A 15,204-nucleotide genomic window follows, 5' to 3' on the forward strand; every position below is an offset into this window, starting at 1 on the left:
GTGCTATGAACTTCCCTCTCAATACTGCTTTTGCTGTGCCCCATAAATTTTGAGTTGTAGTATGCTCATTGTCATTCGTTTCTAGGAATTTTTTTATTTCTTCTTTGATCTCATTCTTAATCCATTCATTATTTAACAACCTGCTATTTAGTTTCCATGTGTTTGAGAATTTTTGAGCTTTTCTGTTGTGGTTCATTTCTAGTTTCATGCCGTTTTGATCGGAGAAAGTGCTTGATATGATTTCAATCTTCTTAAATTTGTTGAGAGCACTTTTGTGCGCTAACATGTGGTCTATCCTAGAGAATGTACCATGAGCACTTGAAAAGAATGTATATTCTGCTGCTTTAGGGTGAAAGGTTCTGAAGATGTCTATTAAATTGAGTTGATCTAGTGTGTCCTTTAAGTCTGCTGTTTCTTTGTTAATTTTCTTTCTTGAGGATCTATTTAGTGATGTTAGTGAGGTATTGAAATAATCCCCTACTATTATAGTATTGCTGTTGATTTCGCCCTTTAAATCCATCAAAGTCTGCTTTATATATTTAGATGCTCGTATATTAGGTGCATAGATATTTATAATAGTTGTATCTTCCTGTTGGATTACCCCCTTTATCATTATGTAGTGGCCTTCTTTATCTCTTACTATATATTTTGTTTTAAAGTCCAATTTGTCTGATATAAGTATTGCTACCCCAGCTTTTTTTTCATTTCCATTTGTATGAAAATTTTTTTTCCATCCTTTTACCTTCAATCTATGTGTATCTTTTGGTTTAAGGTGTGTCTCTTGTAGACAGCATATATACGGGTCCTGTTTTCTTATCCACACAGCTACCCTATGTCTTTTGTTTGGGTCATTTAATACATTTACATTTAAAGTTATTATTGATATGTAGTTGTTTATTGCCATTTTATTCTTTAAAGCTGTATTCCTTTTTTGCTATATTTTTTCCCACTTTGATCTGTTTACAACAGGCCCCTTAACATTTCCTGCAGCATTGGTTTGGTTGTAATGAATTTCTTGAGTTGTTTTTTGTCTAGGAAGCTTTTTATTTCTCCTTCGACTTTAAACGATAGCCTTGCTGGATAAAGTAGTCTTGGTTGTAGGTTCTTGTTCTGCATTACTTTGAATATTTCTTGCCATTCTTTCTGGCCTCAAGTGTTTCTGTTGAGAAGTCGGATGTCATCTTTATGGTGGCTCCTTTGTAGGTGATATCTTTTTTTTCTTTTCCAGCTTTTAATATTTTCTCTTTATCACTTAGCTTTGGTATTTTAATTATGATGTGTCTTGGTGTAGGTTTCTTTGGGTTTCTCTTTAATGGAGTTCTCTGTGCTTCTTGAACTTGTTAGAGTTTCTCTTGCATTAATTTAGGGAAGTTTTCAGCTATGATATGATTGAACAAACTCTTTATCCCTTATTCTTTTTCTTCTTCTTCAGGAACCCCTATGATGCAGATGTTATTTCTCTTCATGTTGTCACAGAGCTAAGAGTTTCCTCAGACTTTTTGAGTCTCTTTTCTTTTTTCTTCTCTGCTTTCATGCCTTCATTCCAATTGTCCTCCAACTCACTGATTTGATCCTCAGCTCTATCTATCCTGTTTTTAATTCTTTCCATTGTGGTCTTTGTTTCTGATATTGTATTTTTCATCTCTGACTGATTCTTTTTTATACTTGTTATTTCTCTATTTAGGTGTTCATAATGACCATCCATTGTTGTTCTAAGATCCCTAAGCATCCTTACAATCATTATTTTGAACTCTGCATCTGGAAATTTGATTATTTCCATATCACTCAGTTCAGCTCCTGAAGGTGTCTCTTGTGGTTTCATTTGGATTGCACTTTTTTGTCTTCTCATTATGTCTATGTTTGGGTGTTTTGCTTATAGAGCTGGTTGAGTCTAGACTTGGAGTTGTCTGCCTCTAGTTTTCAGTTGTGTTATTTCTAGGTCTTCTTGGGTTGGTATCAGGTATTATTTGTAATCCACTTTTGGATTTGGGCTGCTTTGAAGTCTTGATTTGTTTGTTTTCTTAACAGGTGATAGTCTTGTTTACTGATCTCAGCAAGGGGCTTCTTTGAAACTGTATCCTGAGACTCTGAAGGCCTCTTCCACTAACTAATCTCTCTGGGGGCAGGGTGTTTTCTCAGCTTCAGTAGGGGGAAGTGTATCTCAGATCTCCATGGAGACCTGAGGTACTGCTCCTCCTCCCCACTCCTTGTTTTCAGCTGTGTCTTGTTGTGCTGATTGAAGCTGGAGAGATGTCTGGAGATTTCTTATCCGGAAGCAATTCAATACTGTTTTGTGGGGAAGGATCAATGTCTCCACCAGCTGTGGCCGCCTCCAGCACGGATGAGTCAGCTTTTTTTAGATTGTCTCCTGCATTCCTTAGCCCCTCACGGTCTGTCCCTCTCTCTTTCCTTTCCACTTGGGAAATAAGCTGTTCTTTTCAACACACCTCGCTCCCTGGTCGCCAGGCAAGTGGCTGTGAGCAGTATTTTCTGCTCTTTTCTCTGGAGTGAAATCCCCTCTGGGCTCTCAGCCTCACCCCCCCCCCCCTCCATTCCTGTAAGCAGGGGAGATTCAGGCACTCCCTACCAGATTTGTTGTGGATTCTTCTTTACTCCTTGATTTTTGAGAGCTGTTCTTGTAGTCCAGAGCTGGTTTTTCATGCTGATTTTTCCTAAATTGATATGTATTCCAGTTTGGTGGTGAGAGCTGGACATCTGTGCGTCCGCCTACTCCACTGCCATCTTTACCCTTCTTGACTGCTTTTTCATATCTTATTAGTTTTTCTTTCTGATTTCTACAATAAAAATAGGAGGCAAAAATAGAGAGAGAGAAAAGAATTGAAGGAGAAGTAAATGTTCCTGATTCAAACTCAGTTTTCTGAATTGCATGCACCCTCTTGTATCTTTGCGATTGTCTGATAAATTTCAGCAGACCATTATTGCTTTATAATTACCACTAATGGTAGGATAACCCAAGTAACATGAGCTTTAAAAAATCACAAGTCATGCTCATTTTAGCTGAGGAGAAGAAAAGAAGGCCAGTAATACATTCTTAGTGATCAACAAAAAATGACGGTGAGTGTGGTTTGCATGCTAAAAATTCAGACCTTATCTATCATTCTTTTGGCCTAATTCAAGTGGCTGAGTGGTTTTGGCAGGTGTCATTGTGTAAAATGATTGTCACTAGCTTCTTGGTCTCCTCTGTCACCTCTGAGTATGCATCTGTATGCATTTGTTCTCTTAGAGCCAGGCTTTCAGGGATGAATAAATTATGTGAACATCTGCCATTTATTTTGAACAGCTACTTCAGACATATTTAAACAGGTGCTGGGGTACCTCATGAAAGAGCATAGGAAATGAAACATGACAGCAGGATTGTGTACAAGGTTGCTAGGATAGGTACGAGACATGCTCCTCAGGAGCAGTTGTTGAGAATTCATTCTCAGCTTTGTTCTTTAGCTCATTAAGAGTATGTGGTTTTGTCACTATAAACTTTGATGTTTTCTAGAAAATTTTAGAAAAGAATCAGTACTTTTTGTGGCTCAGTTTATACCTATATTTAATTCTGTAAATGACTTTTTTTGGAATTAATAGTATTCACGTTTCACTAAGAAAGCCCCAGATATGTTTTACTATTGCTTTAAACCAGAGGTTTTCAACTCTGGCTGCATATTCAAATTGCTTGTAGAGCTTTAAAAAATGAACAGTACCCTGGCTCCCCCTCTACACTACCCCCACAAAAAGAAATTGAATTAAAATATATGGGAGGTGGGGCTCTAGGAATCCTTTTTTTCTTTGTAATTAGTTTAATTTCAAGGTGATTTTCATGTGTGGCATGATTGAAAATAGGTATATTTAATCACTACTTCTCAAATGATCTCTGGTGGACTACTAGATTTTTTTGGTTTATTTCTGTTGTGAACTGATAATTTAAAAAAATACAATCAAAGTGAATTATTAGAAAAGTGTAATTCATATTCCCAGTTGATATTACTAGGTTCAGCAGACATAAAAATTACTCCGTCAAGTTGCTATAAATGTTTCTAAATGAAGCAATAGCAGTCAGCTTGCAGATTAGCCCTGGTCTATGACCTTACTTGGGATAGCACTGTTCTAAACCATTGCTTTGCCATGGTAAGTTATTAGTTACTGATATCAAAATAGCATGCAGTGGCCTTTCACATCCTCTTCACTGTGTGAAGGAGCAGTCTCCCCCTCCATCCTTTCTCCCCATGACTTCTCTGCCCTGTATGTTTCTTTCCTATACCTCCCCAGGCAGCCTAGGGAAAGTGCTTGGCTCAGAGTTTGACAGAAGGGAGAAAAATAAGTACTATATTAATAAGAATAAAAAGGGGGCAAGCAAATCAGTTTTAACCTAAGACTTTCTCTCTCTCCTGGCCTGTGGTGGTGCAGTGGATAGAGCCTAGGACACTGAGGTTGCTGTTTTGAAACCCTGGGCTTGCCTAGTCAAGTGTCATTCAACAGCAATCAATGAACAACCAAAGTGAAGCAACTATTAAGTTGATACTTCTTGCTTCTCTTCCCTCTCTCTGCTCTCTCTATAAAATCAATAAAGATCTCAAATTACATTTATAGTGTTCTATAAAAGACTTTCTCTTTGTAAGTCCAAAACTGTGGAAAATTATACACTTAACATTCCTAATTACTATAGGAAATTATTTTCACTCACCATTGACCCAGAATCCCTTTTGTTTTAAGCACTCTGCAAAGTTCAGGAATGATATTAAGAAGCAATGGTCCTGGCTCTGGCTGGTTTGCCCAGTGGTAGAACGTTGACCCAGCATGTGGTTGTTGTTCTGGGTTTGATTCCTGGTCAGGACCCACAGGAGAAGCAACCATCTGCTTCCCTACTCCTCCCCCTCCTCCTTTTCTCTTTCTCTCTCTCCCCTCCTGCAGCCATAGCTCAATTTGTTTGAGAGAGTTGGCCCCAGGTGGCTGAAGATGGCTCCATGGCCTCTGCCCCAGACCGGCAGAGCATCCCCCTCAGTGGGCTTGCCAGGTGGATCCCAGTCTGGGCACATGTGGGAGTGTCTCTGCCTCTGCTCCTCTTACTAAAATAAAATAAATTAAAAATTAAAAAAAAAGAAGTAGTGGTCCTTTTGTAAGTTTAGGGAACCAGAGATCACAATATAGAAAGGTATGCCTAACTCTTTGTAAGATTTATAACTTCCTATACCGATATCCATAATTTTACCTTATGATCATAATTTGGATTTAAATTTTGCTTTATAATTTTCAAAATAATTACTTTATAATTTTGCTGTGTATTTTCATTTAAATTATATGATTGCTCTTTATAACAGCCTTGTGTGGTAAGTAGGACAGTAGTCACATGTACTTTACAGATTGGAAAAGTGAGACATTCAGCTTATAAAGTGGACTCCGTCTCTCCTGTTTTAGGTTGAAAATAAAAAATGAAACAAGTTTCCTGACTCCATTCTAGTTCTGTCACTTACTGCAAAGGTAGTTCCAGAAATGTGGCAACTTTTAACATTGTGCAGTAGTGGTCAAGTGCCATAATGGCTTAAATTCTGTGTTTTAGACAAGTTCTCTAGGCATAGGCAGACATAGGATGCAGACTCTAAACATTTAGCATTCTTGTACAGGAGGCAAGTGAAAAAATAAAGCATAGGTGAAAAAAAATTTTTTTAATTTTCTCTTTTTTTTTTAACTGCAGAGTTTGTTTAATATGATTGTCGAAGTACCTCGCTGGACAAATGCTAAAATGGAGGTATGGATATATTCTGTTACTATCAACTGGAAATGAGTATTTTGATATAAAAAGTTGTTTCAAGTTGTTTGCCATAATGTTTTGAATTTGGGATGGTTACAGACTTGTTTATGATGAAAGTAATTGAAAACATTCTCATAAACTTTGAATTTAATTTAAAAAAGCAAAATGTTATTCAAAGCTGAATTTATACCGTATATTTTGCTCCATAATACTCACTTTTTCCCCCCAAAAATGGAGGGGGAAATGCCCATGTGTCTTATGGAGTGAAAAATATGGTATTTTATTAAATATTTTAACACACCATTTGATTCAGAATACTTTTTTTATTTTCCTCCTTAAAACCCTAGGTGTGTCATATGGAGCAAAAAATACGGTACTTTAAAGAGAATGTTTTTCCATTTTTCCTCTGTAGCTTGTTGCACACCTATTTAATTTTCCTTGACTCCTTTGTCTTTGAAAATGACATATATTCAAGGTTTACTTAAATAGATTCTGAGATGTATTTTGTTGATAGATAAACTGAAATTTATTTGGAGCTTATGGCAATTTCAATTTCTAAGGACTTAATCCTCCTTTAGGTTTTGTTGTGCCGGGAATGAAAGCATTTTCCTGGCCAGCCTTGAGTTATGAGTGCTAAGAGTCTCTGCTACTCTCCTGGGTGGCTTTTTAAAAAAAAGTCTTTGCCATGAGACATGAACCTATCAAGAACTTCCCTTTTGGTTTTCAGAATTTTATTGTTCCATCTTCAGTTAGGTAAGATCCCTTATAGTTTGTTTGGACTGAATTAATTCATGGCATTTAGTTTGTTTAGTTACTGAAGCCTTCTACAATTTTGGATGTGATGGCAAGTATTATTTTAAGTATTTAAATTAAATATTATGCGCATGTATATTTTTTAAATTTTCTGTTTGAAAGAATGATCAGTAATTTCACCAGGCACTGGAAGTATTTTTTGTTAATATTTTAATAGGAAAAAGTTGGTCTTGCTTCAACTATAATGTGTCATCATTCTGGCTATTTTCTACCTTAGGAATAGGATTAAGAATCTGTGAAATTCTACCTAATTTAAGAAGGTTTATTCAAACATGGCTTCATTTATTTTTGTTTATAGGATAGATTTTTTTTTTTAATTTTCTTTTTGCACAGAAGTTTGGATATATTTGATAGAAAGGTAACCTGGAAATGAAATCACTTGGTGAAAATTTTTTAGTTAACTTTATTATAAGATTAATGGTAAAAAGCCCGAGATTAGTACCAAAAGCAAGTTGATCTTTATCCTCTTGCCATTTGAATCATTTTATTATTTGTGTTAGAAATAATGAGTACATAATAATAGAATGCTAAATATGAGATCTGGTATTTCCTTTCCAAATGCTTTTTCTTATATAGTAATCTAAATGAGAAATAAGAGCTGGCTTAATTTATTTTAAAGTAGCTTTGATCAGTAAGTTGGAATATGACTATTTAGTCTGATAATAGCAGATCTTAAAAATAGTATTTAGACATAGCATTTATCATTTCTCATCCTCCTCCCCACTTTTGTCCATGATCTGCTTAGATTGCCACGGAGGAGCCATTAAATCCCATTAAACAAGACGCAAAGAATGGCAAGCTACGCTATGTGGCGAATATCTTTCCTCACAAGGGTTATATATGGAATTACGGTGCCCTCCCTCAGGTAACATTTTTGTTATAATGGTAAAACTTTCCTGTCTTCTGAAAAAATTGCCTTGTAAATCCTATGAACTACTTGAATTTAAATTGATTCTGAGGACATGTCAGTTTGAGAGATTTGTAAATTTTAAATTTTTTAATGTGGAGTTTTACTGTATCAATAAATTGTTTTCAAACTATATTTATGTCCATACTCTAGTTCTTGGACGTAGGCATATAGAACACACACTTGGCATTCTGAACACATTTCTTTTTCTGGGCTTGGCTATTAAGAGTTGGTGAAAAATGTTTTATCTGCTTTATCTGCAGTCATTTTTTTGAATATGACAAGTAATGCTTTTATATACTCATATATGGTAGCCTGAGATTTATTTTTTAAACTTTAACAGATGAATTTTTAAAATTATTAACTTTTTTCAGAACTCATAATTGAGTTAGGTGACTTAATTGTTAACTCTTCTGAATTTATAATTTTTTCAGTGGGAGCAGTGAGAGCAGGGACTAAATAATAGTAAAGCAGCTCTCCTTTTAGACATTAACACTGTTTGCTTTTCCTTCTTTTTTGCCCCCTTCTTTTATTTTTTTCTTTAATTTAATTGATTAATTGATTGATTTTAGAGAGAGAGAAAGTGGGAAGAGAGGGAGAAGCATTGATTAGTTGTCTCACGTATGCACTCATTGGTTGATTCTTGTTCATGCCCTGACTGGGGATTGAACTTGCAACGTTGGCATATTGGGATGATGCTCTAAACAACTAAGCTACCCAGCTAGGGCCACCTCTTTTTGCTTTCTTCTTATGTTTCTCATTTCTGGGAAGTGGTAACTATTTCCAGATTATTTAGTGAGTAAAATTCAGAATATGCAGAATCGAAAGTCTAAATTTTATGGACATAGAGAAGCATCTGCCTTTATGTTTATAAAAGCCATTAGACCATTCATCTATCTGGATATTTAATTTTTGTATATTTATTAATTTTAACATTTTGCATGAAGTTCCAAGATGCTTTTGGGGAAATATCTGAGAAAAAGGGTCTTGCTTTATCCAACTTAGAAATGCAGCTGCCCATGTAGAATAAACATTCACAGGAAAAGAGAAAGAAAATTGTTTTCAAAAGCCTCAGACTGTCTTTGATGCAGTTTAGACCACCCACATGGATGCATTCATTTTAAATAGGAACTTTAAAAATGACCTGCTAAGAATGAGAATGTCTGCTGAAGCCATGGTGGCAGGTTTTCTGTACCCCAGGTGTTTAAGTAGACATTCTGTTTGACATAGGAAAAGGGTAAAGAAAAAATTTCTTAAGCTTAAGGGATACTGTCTGTATAATAAGTGATAAGAATATGGGTTTTGAGTCAGACTGCTACTTACTAGTAATGTAACCTTGTCTTTCTTTGTGAAATAGAGATGATACAGTACCTACCGCCCATGGTTGTGTTGAAGTTAAATGAGCTATTGTAGATTCATCTTAGAATAGTGCATAATGGGTAGTGATCACATTATTGTTACTATTGGTACTTTTACATATGTATTATTATACACTCTTTTCTCTAAAGAGGTTGATAGCCTCATAGGGGTGACTGACAGCTAAACCAGTGGTTGCAGTAGATGCATAATAGTTGCTACTAACTCATCTACTAATTCTGAGCTTTTGTAATTTATCTATTTAAAGTCCTGATGAATGTTAGTACTTTTATGTATATGTTTGAAGTTTCAAGATGCTCTTATTAGTCTGTTAGGTACAGCAGTTCCTATTTAAATTACAACAAAATTGGACTGCAGCAGTCTCTTAATGCACCCTGTATTCACTGTTGCCTACCAAAATTTCACGCTTTACACAGCATCCAAAATGACATTTATTTTTTTTACAGGGACAGAGAGCGAGTCAGAGAGAGGGACAGACAGACGGGAACAGAGAGAGATGAGAAGCATCAATCATTAGTTTTTCGTTGCGACACCTTAGTTGTTCATTAGTTGCTCCCCCATATGTGCCTTGACCGCAGGCCTTCAGCAGACCGAGCAACCCCTTGCTCGAGCCAGCGACCTTGGGTCCAAGCTGGAGAGCTTTTTGCTCAAGCCAGATGAGCCCACGCTCAAACCAGCAACCTCGGGGTCCTGAACCTGGGTCCCCCGCATTCCAGTCCGATGCTCTATCCACTGCGCCACCACCTGGTCAGGCCAAAATGACATTTTAAAGACAAATTTGCTAATGTTTGCTTATATGAGAACTTTTCAATGGTTTCCTATTGCTAAAAGGATAAACTAGAACATTCTTAACATTCTCAACCCTGGATAATCTAGCCTCTCACATTTGGCATTTTGGCTTCTTCAATCTCATTTGCTTCTCCAGCCTCCTTTTGCAACCTCTGTCCTTCCTCACTCCCATTCCACCACTATGACTTCAGTTTCTCATTTCCCCTGTCATTTCCACACCAAGTCTTCTCAGAGCTGTTCATTCATTCAGTGCATAGTTTCTGAGTGCCTGATATTTGCCAGGCAATGCTGTAAGTAATGGAGGTAAATTAGTGTTAAAAGTGACAAAAATTCCCTGAGACTTTTACCCTGGGCAAAGACAAACGAAAGAATAATTAGTAAAATATATACTACATCAGATGGTGGTGTGTGGGAGAAAAATAAGTAGGAAATGGGGCTAGGGATTGTTGCAGTTAAGGTAGAGAGAAGGCCTCAACGAGAAGGAGCTATTTGAGTGAAGAATTAAAGGAAGTGAGGAAACAAGAAGTGTAGACAGGTAGGGAAATTCAGCAAGAAATTGCAAGTATAAAGGTCCTGGGTAGAAGTAGGCCTAGTTTGAGAAACAGAAAGGAAGCCAGTGTGGCTGGAATGGAAGTGGGAAGAGGAAATAGACCTATATTCTCTTTGCCCCCCCCCTTTTTTAACAGGTGCTTTTATTCTTTATTGAAGTACATTGGTTAACAACATAATAAAAGTTTTAGATGTGCAACATTATAATTCAGTATTTCTGTGCACTATAGTATGCTAACTGCCGAAAGTCTAGTTTTCATCTGTTATCTTATATTTGACCTCTTTTACTCATTTTACACTTCATCTACCCCTCTTTCCATCTGGTAATTACAAGGAGGTATCATCCCTGTTTAGAATGGCTATTACCAAAATGACAAGAAAAAAATGCTGGAGAGGGTGTGGAGAAAAGCGAACTTTCATACACTGTTGGTTGGAGTATAAATTGGTACAGCCACTATGGAAAACATTATAGAGAATCCTTAAAAAGTTAAGACTAAAACTGCCTTTATGATCCAGTCATTCCTCCTTTGGGGATTTATCTCAAGAATATAAAAATACTAATTTGAAAAGATACCTATGCCCCAGTGTTCTTTGCAATGTTATTTACAGTAGCCAAGATACAGAAGGTACCTAAGTGTGCATTGATGGACAAATGGATAAAAAAGTCATATGTATATATAACACACACACATATACACATACATGCATATACACACACAGTTGCATACTAGCCACAAAAAATGAAATATTGCCATTTGCAACATCTTAAAATGAAATACCTCATATGGAAAAGGACAAAAACTATGATTTTACTTATGTGGAATATAATACTCAAAAGAAATAAACAAGCAAAACCAAACTCTCTGCTTTTTTTAACCGGAGATCTTTACTATCTTTTTAAACCCAAACCGATCTTGGAGAGAGAGAGAGAGAGAGAGAGAGAGAGAGAGAGAGAGTGTGAATGTGTATGGGTTATTTTCAGCACATAAATACACTACCGACTGCATAGAAGTTATTTACCAAAAATGTCTAAATTGATTAATGTTTATAAAAAGTAGAAATTAGGCCAGTTGTTTATGGGAAAGGATGATTTGCTTCATTGTCTACATTATGACCGAGGGAGCCTGTTAAAATGGGAGCCAGCCCCTGGTCGCATTCATATTTTCGCTCCCATCTCTGACTTCTCCGCCTCCTCCTGCTCCCTCACCACTGCAGTGGCCATCTCACGATTCCTCTGACACTCCAGCCCTGCATGTTCGCTCTGTCCTCAAGCAAGGACCCTCTTTCTCAGGTATGCACATGGCCTCCTCCTCACATGTTCGCTCAGGAGTCTTGGTCTTCATGATGTCTGCTCTGAACATCCTTTGCAATTTTAACCCTGTTTCTTTTATTCCCATTCTGACTTCTAGCCTTTATTTTACTAATTTTTCCATAACACCGACCAATTTCTAACATGCTATATGGTTTAGTTATTTATGTTTATTGTTAATTCTTCCAGCTAGAATGTAGACTTCACAAGCGCAAGGATTCTGTCTGTTTTGTTCCCTAGCACAGAGTAGATAATCAATAAATATTTGTGGAGTGAATAAATTAATGAATGCATTATGTGAGATGCATTTGATGTTTCATTTGTGTGGCTTTTTGCTCTTCTCTTAGGATTTCTCTTGTAACAGCGTGAATTTGTTCAGAGCAGTTACCAAGCCAACCGTGCTTGCAAGAACATTTAGGAAGCAGAGTACTATTGAAGTAGCTATCTCTCCATTTAGCTCATGATTCATCAGTGCACCATCATTGTTTCAGACTTTAAGCTGTCTAGATAGACCTTAATAACTTCTCACACAGTGGCAATAATATCTTCCTCAGAATTTGAGTTTGGCCTAGGTTGGCCCAGCAAAAATCATCTTTGTTTTCCCCCAATCTTTCTAAGTGAATATTTAGAAGACCTATCTAGATACTGTTAAAGCATTTAGAATCACTAAATTCAAGATTTCTTCAGTGTTAACATAATATTACTGTGTTAATTATTTTGAACTTTATTATAAATTTGATTCCTTGACCCCAAGTATCATTTAGTACCACTTAGTAGCTTTATAATCTCGGACCAGTGACTAAATCTTTCTCGGTCTGGTCACCTACCCTACCACCTACCCCTACCCCTACCCTATCAGACCACCTACCCTCCCCCTCCCCCACAAGGTTATTGTGAATATTGAATGAGGTGATAAAGCCAAGTGTTTAGCCCCCAGAATGAATTCTCAGTCATATCTCAGTGATGATGGCAGTGTTGCTAACTTATATTAGCTGATAGTAACTGTGGGGATCTTACTTCCTTTGACTTAGTAACAGGAATTCTGATTAATCAAGAAGTAGTTTTCAAGAAGCACCTATGGCATCTCTGTACAGGTGATTGGTGTTTTAAAGAGACCTAAGAAACAGAGCACAGTGATTACAAGCATATTGGTTAATATTTATAGATTGTAAGGTAATGTTCTTAAACACCTGCATGAGAATGAGTAAGATTTATTTTAGGCTTGATCAGTAATCTGTGAGCTCTGATTTATTTATTTTTATAGCTTCATAGTCATCCTTTGTATGATTTTTAACATTATTTATATTCCTATTAATAGGTTATTTTAAATTTTTTAATGCTTTTCTTAGTTCCATTCTAAAATTTTTCTATATACATAGTACATATAGGTATATACTCCTAAGTCTATACCTGTGCATCAGATTGCTAAATTGTGAGTTATACACCTATTTTACTTTACTAGGTATTCCTAAATTGTTTGCAAGAGATGTTGTAACAATATATACTTCTACTTGCTTTAGGAAGGAGGAACTTCTCAGATATTTTTGGATTCTGCTTCTAGGTTTTCTGATTCCAGTTATACCTCAATCTCACCTTGCTTTCTCTAACACGTTAAGATAAATTTTATAGCATTACCATTTATTAACATGACATTCTTCATGGTATTGACTATGTCTTCTTTATCTCTGTTCCTAACACTTGACCCAGTAAATATTTGGCACTCAGTAAATATTTACCACGTGAATGGATGCCTGGTGATAGGTATTAGAAACCAAGAAGCAGTAAGGAGAACAGTAGGAAAGAAGACAACCTCCAAAGGAAAATATACTTAGTGGATTTTGAGAGTAAGAGAAAATATCTAAAAGAAGAGACCATGAAAGAGAATAAGGTTATATCTGAAAATAATTGTCATTCAATTGCTATTGTTATCAAAATTTGGTCATTATGACATAATGGTTAGTAGTATAAGTTCTGATCCCTTTGCCACCATTCAGAAACTGTGAGCTTGGGCATGATAAACTGTTTTAGTTTACTTATCTGTAAAATGGGCTTAATGGTACATTGTTCATAAGTGAGTGTGTATATAACTATTTGTATATCACTTAGAAAGTGTCTCTCACCTAGAACCAGTATATAAAATTAACAATTATGTTCATTCTTCTTATATTTTATTAGTATTTGGGGTAATGAAATATTAGATTTGGTTTACTGGCTTTTTTTGAGGAGGGTTGGTTTGAGTGGATCATTTTATTCCTGAATATGCCATAATTAGGACTAGAAGGAAAATACAGGGTGAGGCAAAAGTAGGTTTACAATTGTTCTTATGGAAAACAATGCAATAATTAATAAATAGTAATACAAGAATAAACTCTTTTCCTTACTCACAGCTGTAAACCTACTTTTGCTCCACCCTGTATTGGACTTTATCTAGAGTTTAGCTATAAATAAGAGCCTGTCTTTAATTATTTATATAAAATTAGAGGAACCAAGCTTAGATAATCTGAAATCCTAGATGACAATCTTGAGATGATACAGTCTCTGCAAATCCTATAACGTAAATCTGAGGTAAATAATTTTAGGGAATGTCTGCAGTTCCATTTAGTATCAGGTAATTATGAAGCTTTTGGGAAGGACAGTATCTAGGGGATATTTCAGCTGGATAACAAATTTCCATTATACTACCTATTCCTTTATAAAAGTGCCTCTACTTATATTTTGTAGCCAACAGGGTGTAATCTTTTCATTAAACTAAAGAGTTGACATCTTCATGTTTTTGTCAAAGTCTTGAGATTTGATGGAAACGGTAGAGGATTTTTTAAGTGGAATGAAATGAGACAAAAATAGATCTTTATTTTCTTTGGTAGTCATTATGTTGTTCTTTAGTTTATGAAGGAAAAACAAGTTTCTTTTAGTAGAAGCCATTTAAAGAATAGGAAGTTTATTTTCAAACCCAGAAAGGCAAGTCCGGTGCTGTTACCTTGTCAAAGGAAGCAGTGAGTGGTGGAAGCAGCAGGTAGGCAGTCGGCGGAAACAAGGGCAGTGACGGTGGGAACATCCCCCCGGGAGCTCTCAGTGTGACCATGAATTGAGACACTGACTAAATTCAGCAGAAGAGTATCCTTGGAAATGCCACCTACTTTCAGATGAAATTATACAAAAGGAGAGATGGGAGGAAATACTATAAATATGCTTTCATTATTATTATGCTTAAAGATGTACTGGCATGTTAGAATTGACCATATATGATTTCTGAGAATATTTTCCCATGGATTATGGCTACTTATAAAATTTCATGATTGTGTGGAAAGATGAAAATACATTATAGTGAATATTAACTTATATTTCTGTCCCCCTTCATTTTTTTTTTTAGACTTGGGAAGATCCCCATCAAAAAGATAAGAACACAGACTGCTGTGGAGATAATGATCCTATTGATGTTTGTGAAATAGGCTCAAAGGTTTGTTTTATAGACTGTGTTATTCTAAGGTGTTCTAGTTTATTCATGCCATAAAAAAATTTCAGTTCTCTTTGGAAGGCACCAGTTCTTCAACACTCAAAGTTCTAGCCTGTAGATACCTCTGGTATCAGTCCTTTTTTGTATTTTCACTTTCTTCTTTTAAACTGGTGTTGGTGAAAATGGTGAGTAAAGCTAGCTTGTCACCTGTTTTTATACCTAACACAGCTCCACTCATTCACTTACGTACT

At 36.0% G+C, this 15,204-nt stretch overlaps 1 protein-coding gene across 2 annotated transcripts in view; it reads left to right on the plus strand.

The window, feature by feature from the left end:
- The window catches only part of PPA2 (inorganic pyrophosphatase 2), a 118,971-nt gene that overhangs the window by 47,521 nt on the left and 56,246 nt on the right, over positions 1 to 15,204 (plus strand). For both annotated transcript variants that reach the window (XM_066279444.1, XM_066279443.1), the window contains 3 exons: positions 5,699 to 5,752; positions 7,314 to 7,433; positions 14,870 to 14,956. In XM_066279444.1, the coding sequence (XP_066135541.1) occupies positions 5,699 to 5,752; positions 7,314 to 7,433; positions 14,870 to 14,956 (261 nt within the window). The remainder of the gene's footprint in view (positions 1 to 5,698; positions 5,753 to 7,313; positions 7,434 to 14,869; positions 14,957 to 15,204) is intronic.

The sequence above is a fragment of the Saccopteryx bilineata genome, chromosome 5 (genome assembly GCF_036850765.1).
Source record: "Saccopteryx bilineata isolate mSacBil1 chromosome 5, mSacBil1_pri_phased_curated, whole genome shotgun sequence".
Classification (NCBI taxonomy): Eukaryota; Metazoa; Chordata; class Mammalia; order Chiroptera; family Emballonuridae; genus Saccopteryx; species Saccopteryx bilineata.